This window comes from Macrobrachium rosenbergii, chromosome 6 (genome assembly GCF_040412425.1).
Source record: "Macrobrachium rosenbergii isolate ZJJX-2024 chromosome 6, ASM4041242v1, whole genome shotgun sequence".
Lineage (NCBI taxonomy): Eukaryota > Metazoa > Arthropoda > Malacostraca > Decapoda > Palaemonidae > Macrobrachium > Macrobrachium rosenbergii.
In genome coordinates, this window is record NC_089746.1 from 16,267,195 (window position 1) to 16,277,025 (window position 9,831).

The window sequence follows — 9,831 nt, forward strand, 5'->3', positions numbered from 1 at the left end:
CACCTATGCAAATAAAACCTCCCCCAACCTCCTCGCCCCTTGAGCATTTAAAGAGTGGGGAGAGAGAGAGAGAGAGAGAGAGAGAGAGAGAGAGAGAGAGAGAGAGAGCTGGGCCAAACCGCCCCCCCGCCTCCCGCCGCCCACAACCTCCCTTCAACCCCACACTCGAGAAACGGTTGATTGAAAGGATTGAGGTTGTGTGACAGAGAGCAGGTGGTCTTTACTCATCGGTTATCTCTCTCTCTCTGTCTCTCTCTCTCTCTCTCTCCTTCCTTCCTTCCTTCCCTCCTTCCTTCCTTCCTTACTTCCTTGCTTCCTTCTCTCTCTCTCTCTCTCTCTCTCTCTCTCTCTCCTCTCTCTCTCCACCTTCCTTCCTTCCTTCCTTCATTCCTTCCTTCTCCTTCTTCCTTCCTTCTCTCTCTCTCTCTCTTCCCTCCCTCCCTCCCCCTCCTTCATTCCTTCCTTCCTTGCTTCCTTCCTTTTCTCTCTCTCTCTCTCTCTCTCTCTCTCTCTCTCTCTCTCTCTCTCTCTCTCTCTCTCTCTCCCCCTCCGGAAGACAAAAGTGACGGCCGCACGTGACGGACGGATAGACAGACAGACAGACACTCGACCACCTGAGAATGTTCTCACGTGCTTTCCCACGACGCCTTTTGATAATGAGCACAAGCAAATTGAAAGGAAGGAGAGGGATATTGATTGATGCCTGAGGAAAGATCTTCAGAATTAAAAAAAAAAAGTAGATAGATATTGGGAGATATGTCTTTCTTGCACTAATAAACTGGGGAAACTAAATAGATGACATGGAGAAGTATGGAGGAAATATATACAATATGTATGTGTGTATATATGTACTGGATATATATACACGTATATAAATACATATATATAACACACATATATATATATATATATATATATATATATATATATATATATATATATATATATATATATATATATATATATATATATATATATATATATATATATATATATATATATATATATATATATATATATATATATATATATATATATACCACCCTTTTCAGAGTTTAGGAATAAGAAGATGATATAGAGAGATAATGTGTGAAATATTTTCATCCCTCTCGAATAGAATATATAGATGAGATAAGCCATAGATTTTGATATATATGATTAGGTAGAGAGTTAGTGAACAAAAATCTTTATCTACCAAAAATTGTTAAAAAAATTATTCTCCCAAACACATTATTAAAACGTGAGAGAGAGAGAGAGAGAGAGAGAGAGAGAGAGAGAGAGAGAGAGAGAGAGAGAGAGTAAAAGCTAGAGAGGCTGGAAGAATATAGCATCAATTGGATGCAAGTTTAACATACTGATTGAGTCGTTGTCAGAGATATCTACATTATGTGTGGGATAAGGATCATGAGAGACAGAGAGAGGGAGAGAGAGAGAAAGAGAGACTGAAGCTGGGGAAATGACACAACTTATTCATTAAGCCGAGAGTACACAACTGCTCCTGTTAAAGAGAGAGAGAGAGAGAGAGAGAGAGAGAGAGAGAGAGAGAGAGAGAGAGAGAGAGAGAGAGAGATTTTCAAACTCAAACCTTATAGGCCTTGAAAGAGGCAAAAGGCAAAGAGAGAGAGAGAGAGAGAGAGAGAGAGAGAGAGAGAGAGAGAGAGAGAGATTAAGCAGATTTTTTAAAACTCAAACCTTGTAGGCCTTGAAAAAGGCAAAAGGAGAGAGAGAGAGAGAGAGAGAGATTAAGCAGATTTTTTAAAACTCAAACCTTGTAGGCCTTGAAAAAGGCAAAAGGCAAAAGGAGAGAAGAGAGAGAGAGAGAGAGAGAGAGAGAGAGAGAGAGAGAGAGAGAGAGAGAGAGAGAGAGAGAGAGAGAGAGATAACTTCTTCATTAAGCCGAGTCCTACACAACTGCTCCTCCATTGATACGTTTTGAGCGGAACAAGCAAGTAAGCTCTGAAGCTGACAATGTTGTCCCACAAGTTGGTGCTTTGCGAAGCTTACGTCGGGATTAGGCAGGGGCTTAATTGCCACTCTGTGGTGTCTCTGACATCCGCAAGCAAGCAAGCAAGCATCGTGTTGGCAGCAGCAGCATCAGCGACAGCAGAGAGATGTTGGCAGTATTTGGGGAAACTGCGGTGGCAGGTATTTGGAACTTTTAATCTGTTGATGTTCAGATAAGCCTTAAGGTGGAAATCGGAAATTTCTGCGGTCCTATAAATTCAATTGTTTCTTCGTTTCCTTCTTCCTCTTCTTCTCCTTCTCCTTCTTCTTCTTCATAAATATAGTTGTCAGCACATCCATAACAATATGTCCCTACATGTGCGTACGAAGGTAAAAAGTGTGTATGTCGAAGTATGCATCATTCTTTTATCGTGCTACTTGCACGATAATAAATCTGGATAATCCAAATTTTACTTAATGTCTTGAATATAAAATCACGTGTCATACACAAAGAACAGTGTTCACAATACTGAATGTCTTCATTAAAATCTTAAGTATTTTAAGAATAAATCCATGACATAGAAAAATATTAAAGTTGATTCAGTTTATTTATAAGATTGATTACCGGTGAAATATGACGATATGTTGATAATTAATGAAACGGAAACTGATGTTTATTGAATTGCTTTAGCAATGAATATTCAGTAACGAATTACGTTGCGTCATATAAATCCATAGTATTTTGAGGGTTGCTTCAGAAATCTATGAGAAATAAAATGTTTTTCCTGAATCAAACTGGAAATGATGTTTGCTGAATTACTGCTGTAATAAATATTAAGTAAATAGATACTCATTGTAATAAAAATCCACAGTTTCTTTATGGCTGCTTCAAAAATCTGTAAGAAATAAAAAGAAGAATTTCATGCATTTTTCTCTTCTATCTTAATAATGTTACAACTCTTCCAAGTCAAACATAACTTGGACAACATTATCCAGCGAACTTAAAATCATTGATTTGGGGACGAGGCACAGCCTTTTATAATTCTTTATAATTGCATACGTGTTCCTGTCTTGCGTCGGCTAGATAAATCAACAAATGAACGTACCCTTGGCTACTGGCATCATGATTGCTTCTTACCGAATAATAATAGCCCTCTTTACACAGGTGGCGCTGTTCACATGGTTCCCCTTTGGCGTGACGCTTTGCAGCACAGTATAAAGGCATGCTGACTCTTTCAAAGGAGAGAGAGAGAGAGAGAGAGAGAGAGAGAGAGAGAGAGAGAGAGAGAGAGAGAGAGATATTCTTATTAATACAAATGTTTCTCTACACAGTATTTGTCTGTGTGTGTGTGCGTGTGTGTGTGTGAGAGAGAGAGAGAGAGAGAGAGAGAGAGAGAGAGAGAGAGAGAGAGAGAGAGAGAGAGAGAGAGCAGTATAAAAGCATGCTGCTTATGCCTAGGGGTTGAGGAGAGAGAGAGAGAGAGAGAGAGAGAGAGAGAGAGAGAGAGAGAGAGAGTATAAAAGCAAGCTGCTTTGCCAAAGGGTTGTGGAGAGAGAGAGAGAGAGAGAGAGAGAGAGAGAGAGAGAGAGAGAGCACCCTACGAAGTTCAGTAATTCAGATCTCGTGGCATTAATGCGTTCTCTGGAGACCACGCCATTGAACTATTGACCTGAACTAATGACCTGTCGTTTATGCCGAATAACTAATTGAGTGATTTTGGTGGGTATTGTATTTGGGCTAGATTACGGCATCTGCCAAACGAGGTCATATTGTAGCGGGTGGGTCAAAGCATTGAAAGACAAGAATGTCGGTCTAGGTCGACCGGCAGAAAAAATGCTGGTCATTCAGTATGGTCTTTATTATGTTTATGATGTTTAAGAGACTTTTTCTGTGCCAGGTAGAGCATTTACTTCATTTTTAAATGGACACAAAAAAAATGGCCTTGAACATTATCCGAAAGGATACGCTAAATCTCTCTCTCTCTCTCTCTCTCTCTCTCTCTCTCTCTCTCTCTCTCTCTCCCCCCGTGTGTGTGTGTGTGTGCACGCATGCCTACTTGGCCTTCAATGACTCGAATCGTATAAGACACAACCAAATCTAATCCCAATCCCACCTCTCTCTCTCTCTCTCTCTCTCTCTCTCTCTCTCCTTGCCCTTCAATGTCTCGACCCTACTTGCCTACCTATTAGCGCAAGTGCGCACGGAAGAGCGCATAATTACTCGAATCCCCCTTGTTATTGTAACGCATAAATTATTCCCTTGCCCTGAAGAGTGTGAATAAAGGGTAATTCTGTTTATATTTACGATGTACGAGAGTCAGCGGGAAAGCATTCGTAAATTACGGTCAGTCTAAAAAATATATTATTTGTTTTACGTATTTCTGTACTTTGTGTTACAAAACTAAAACCAATCCAAAAAAAATATTTTATTTGTTTTCCTGTTTTCTGTACTGCGTGTTACATAATTTCTATTTTCACATATTTTACATGTCCATTAATAATAAACAGAAGCTCCTGTTACAACCTTTTGTTCTCAGGCTATTTTTATTTTTATTTTTTTTATTTTTTTTGTAGATGAGATACACTGTACGTAGATTATTAACGTGGCTTTTATTTATATTCTTTTCGAAGCCATTGTTTTAAGCTTTGTGCTTTTATTTATATTCTTTTCGAAGCCATTGTTTTAAGCTTTGTGTAGTTCAGATAACTCTAATTTTATCATTTCACTCCTGAGTCCGATGAATTTTAGTTTTCTGTAAAAGAAAACTATTTTGCCGGCTTTGTCTGTCCGCCCTCAGATCTTAAAAACTACTGAGGCTAGAGAGCTGCAAATTGGTATGTTGCTCATCCACCGTCCAATTATCAACCTTAACAACATGTAGCCCTCTAGCGTCAGGAGTCAGCCATAATCGTGCTTCTGGCAACGATATAGGATAGGCCACCACCGGGCCGCGGTTAAAGTTTCATGGTCCGCGGCTCATACAGCATTATACCGAGACCACCGAATGATAGATTTATTTTCGGTGGCCTTGAGTATACGCTGTAGTGGCTGTACAGAAAACTCGACTGCGCCGAAGAAAGTTAGTCGCATTTTTTACTTGTTTCTATAATTATCGGTAGTCCTAATTGACTGCAGTTTAAAACCTTTATTTATCTTGTATTTTGATACCCGCGTAATTATGCAGTTTTTGTGGGACCCGGAATTTTAGGTAATGAACCCGATTTGAGGTAGCTAGTAGTTAAAGGCTTGTAACAATATTCATTTGGAAATGGTGCTTGATATTACTTGGGGAAATTGGTTTTCATTACAATAATGAGACTTTTTTTTTTTTTTTTTTTATAACTATAACTTCTTGTACGTGAACGCCAAAATATTCTTTGTAAGCTCGAATTTCAAGTCAATGGCCCATATGAATAGGAGGTTTTATTATGTGAATAATAATAATAATAATAATAATAATAATAATAATAATAATAATAATAATAATAATAATAATAATAATAATAGCAGTGTCAGCAGCAGGATGAAAAACAGCGCCAATGAAACTGATGTTTCTTTCGTGACTCCAGCTCTTATTGGAACAAACGATTTAATAAGATTAGGAATAAAGAATTTAAAAATGTAAAAATATTATATAGCCAAGCTGCTCTCATCATTCAGTACTAAGCACTGTTCATTTTACCTGTTAATGACATGACTTTAACCTACAGAACAGTGATAATACCACAGTGAGACTATATCCGATTCAGTTACAATCTGATAAAAGTATTTTCATGTCAGCAATAAGAAATGTGAAATGAAAACCTACAGTTTTGTGATTAAAACGATAAGTTCTATGCATAGATTGCAATTTACTTAAAATCTTATTTTGCAGATGAACTAGATTTCATACATTACTGGGTGATTTTCTCTCTCTCTCTCTCTCTCTCTCTCTCTCTCTCTCTCTCTCTCTTTACCCATGACAACAGCAGCAGCAGCTGTGATTAAACATGCGATCTAAGCTCTCTTAGACGTTAAGCCAACATTAAAGTATCCACTGAGGTTAAGAGTTCTCTCTCTCTCTCTCTCTCTCTCTCTCTCTCTCTCTCTCTCTCTCTCTCTCTCTCTCTCTCTCTCTCTGAAAGGTTTTAACTAAACACGAGGAATAATTCAAAACTTTACCACAACTATTCATTGATGTTAAGAGTCTCTCTCTCTCTCTCTCTCTCTCTCTCTCTCTCTCTCTCTCTCTCTCTCTCTCTCTCTTTGTGCGAAAGGTTTTAATTAAATCTGTGAAAAACTCAGACTTTTATATCAAGTATTCATAGATGTTAAGAACTAGCTCTCTCTCTCTCTCTCTCTCTCTCTCTCTCTCTCTCTCTCTCTCTCTCTCTCTCTCTCTCATCAGGAAGGTTTTAACTAAACATGAGAAAAACTCTGACCTTCACATCAGTGTTCATGACCCAGCATTCAGTGCGGGCTTAGGGACATGTGATCACTTAATGAACGAATTTATCTCGATTCAGTACTTCTGCATTGTGATGACCCCCAGCTTTGCAGCGCCAGTGAGAAAAAATAAATAGAACGATTTCGAGTATTGGGTTCAAGAGAGCTAGATGAACTGGGCCGTTGGTGACAAGGAATCATTATTTTTTTTTCTTTTGTGACTGTTGATGTTTGAGATTTAGTGCCTGTCCGGAATCCGATTTAGAGGAAAAATATATATATAAAGCGGACTGTTTTTTATGAGTTAATCATTTGAGTAGGTGAGTTTTTTTCTGTACGAGGTTGCCAAAGTGTCCTTACGAAGCATATGATTGAAGGATATGGAAATAGGAAACTTCGAGGACAGGAAAGAATAGAATATTAGTGGTATAGGACTGAAGGATATAAAGATAGGAAACTTTGAGGACATAAAAGAATAAAATATTAATGGTATAGGATTGAAGGATATAAAGATAGGAAACTTTGAGGACATAAAAGAATAAAATATTAGTGGCATAGGATTGAAGGATATAAAGATAGGAAAGATCTGGGGACATGAAAAAATAGGAAAAAAGTGGTGAGGTATAAGGAAAGGAAAAGTATGGCTCTAAACCTCATTGAATCAATAGAAGACTTGTTCATAAAATGGAAAATTTTAGAAATCCGAGCATGCGCAGTAATGAAAAGACTTCCCCACACACTTTATAGGCAATCAGGGGATCCCTGACATGAATAACTGTCAGCACCCAGGGACAGTAACATAAATCATTCCTGTTCAGGGACTCTAGCTAGGCCTAAGGTGGGAGAAAGTATATGGGACAGTTCACTACAGTAGAGACTTGCCTTGATAGGCCTCAGAATTGTCAGCTTTCGAAGCGGGGCAGAGCTTCCTCTTTTAGGAAGCTGTTCAGAGTCGAGCATTGTCGTATGCGAGAGTAATTTTTCAAGGATAGACTTGATTAAAGAGAGAATGAATTTTGATTAAACTTCATTTAGGCATTATCGTATACGGAAGTAAAGTTTCCAGTATTAACTTATTATAAGGTAGAAGACATTTTGATTATACTTGATTTAGCAGGAGCTGTACACAAAACTAATTGAAGATGCCTTCAGAAATAACTAATTTGAACACGGCAGTGGAAAGGGAGATGGAAGTTTTGGCACTAAAATAATGATTTAATGGAATGTTGATATTTACAACAAGCTTGAAAGTCAAGACAAGGGAGAGACAAGCAAGCTAAGACCTGGAGTGTCGGTGAACAATCATATTTAAGACATTGGTCTTCGAGGTTGCCAAAGGTCGCCATCTGATTATCCTTATGTATCACGATGAAATTAGGGATCCCTGAGAGCCCAGCTAGATTTATAATGTTAGAAAGTCATTGTCTGACCCTACGGGAATGATAAATAACGTTAATACGTTTAATTTTGCAAGAAAAAATATTTATAGTTTCTTCTGCTGCCATCTTGGTATTCTTTCATGGTTCATGAGTAGTTCAGAAATGGTGATAGGCTTGTACTCCCAACCTCCAGTGGTATCTTTCTTCCATCTTACTTTCCACCCTCTCCTAACATTTGTTTCGTAGTGCAATTGCGAGGGGGTCTTCCTCCTATTACACATTTCAAACCTTCTTCACTCTCAGTTTCCCTTACAGACCTGAATGACTTCGTAGGTCCCACCAGCGCTTGTCTGTTGGCCTGAATTTTATCTTCCAATATCAGTGGCATCTTTGTCAAAGCATGGCTTAATGAGGACGAGTGACGGGGTCTGTCATGGGGAGGGGTAGAGGGAAGGGGGGTTGGGGATGTGAGCCAAAATTAGGGTCACCCCTTCCTTTATTAAACACCACCCTTAAAAACAGCTTGTGACTTAAGCCCGTAACAGGAGACCACCAACATTGTCCAAGAGTAACATCTGGATTCCTAAGGCACATAAGAGTGACTCTGACAGAGAGATTTATATAAAAATGAACCCTATTGACCTGACCACGTGCTTCTTTTGTTTGACAAGGATTTTCTCAAAGATTTTGGATCCAGGAGAGAGCCTGGTGGTCCTATAAACAGCAGGAAAGTTCTCATGGTTGAATAAAGGACCACTTGTGTCCACTAGTGGTCGACTAATACGTGGATGAGTTGGAAAGAATTGAGAGAGAGAGAGAGAGAGAGAGAGAGAGAGAGAGAGAGAGAGAGAGAGAGAGAGAGAGAGATACTTTACTCAATGTACAATGTCTCTAGTATACGTAAATAATAATAACAATAAATTATTATTATTATTATTATTATTATTATTATTATTATTATTATTATTATTATCCTCGTAGGGGGAAGCGCCGTCCATTGTACCTCACACGGTGCACTACAGGCATTACTTAAGGTCCTTTGCAGCGTCCCTTCGGCCCCTAGCTGCAACCCCCTTTCTTTCCTTTCAGTGTACATCCGTTCTCTTTCTTCCATCGTACTTTCCTTCACCCTCTCCTAACAATTGTTTCATAGCACAACTGCGAGGTTTTCCTTCTGTTACACTTTTCAAACCTTTTTACCCTCAATTTACCTTTCAACGCTGAATGACCTCATAGGTCCCATCGCGTAGCCTGTGGCCTAAATGTATGTTCCATTATTGTTATTATTATTATTATTATTATTATTATTATTATTATTATTATGAACGCCGTCACTCGCACCTTAATAAAGCGACAAACCAGAAATGAGCGACAACGAAACGTCAGGTCCAGCTGCGAGTGCTGCTTGTTCCACCACCTTCATAATGACGTCGTCAAAATATAGCACAGTGAACGCGTTACTGCCGTCGACCTTTGACCTCCTTGTTTGTGATCTTTTGACCCTCATAAAATGCTTTCGAGGTCTGTTGAATTCGTTCATTTTTTCTTTCATTTTCTTCATCTTATTCTTCTGCTTCTTCTTCTCCTTCTTAGGAAGAAGCATTAAGCATCAGCTCAGTGCTCATCTTTTGATCCTGACTTATGACTGGCATGAGTATATGTATGTGTGTATGTACGTATATATATATATATATATATATATATATATATATATATATATATATATATATATATATATATATATATATATATATATATATATATATATATATATGTATATATACATATCAACTCACATATATATATATTGTATATATATAATATAAAGCCAACTGAAAGAACTGAAAGAACCGGCTTCTATTCCTTAGGAATGCCGGGTTGTGGTCTTTTAGTAGTAGCATAGTAATAGTAGCGGTAATAGTTACGACAGTAGTAGTTGGAATAGCGCGTAGCATATTACCAAAAAATGGCCAACCACTTTGGTGAGCAAAGGGAAATAAAAAAAAATGGGAAAAGTGGAGCATCATTTTTATGGACACTTCGTGGTAAGTTATGTCCATCTGCGTATCTTTCCCCTCTGAG

General features: G+C 38.2%; 1 protein-coding gene across 1 annotated transcript in view; it reads right to left on the reverse strand.

Moving 5' to 3' along the window:
• Nucleotides 1-8,992, reverse strand: part of LOC136839802 (uncharacterized) — a 25,462-nt gene extending 16,470 nt beyond the window's left edge. The window contains exon 1 of the mRNA XM_067106132.1: nucleotides 8,961-8,992. Coding sequence (XP_066962233.1) covers nucleotides 8,961-8,992 — 32 coding nt within the window. The remainder of the gene's footprint in view (nucleotides 1-8,960) is intronic.
• Between the last annotated feature and the right edge of the window lie 839 nt (nucleotides 8,993-9,831).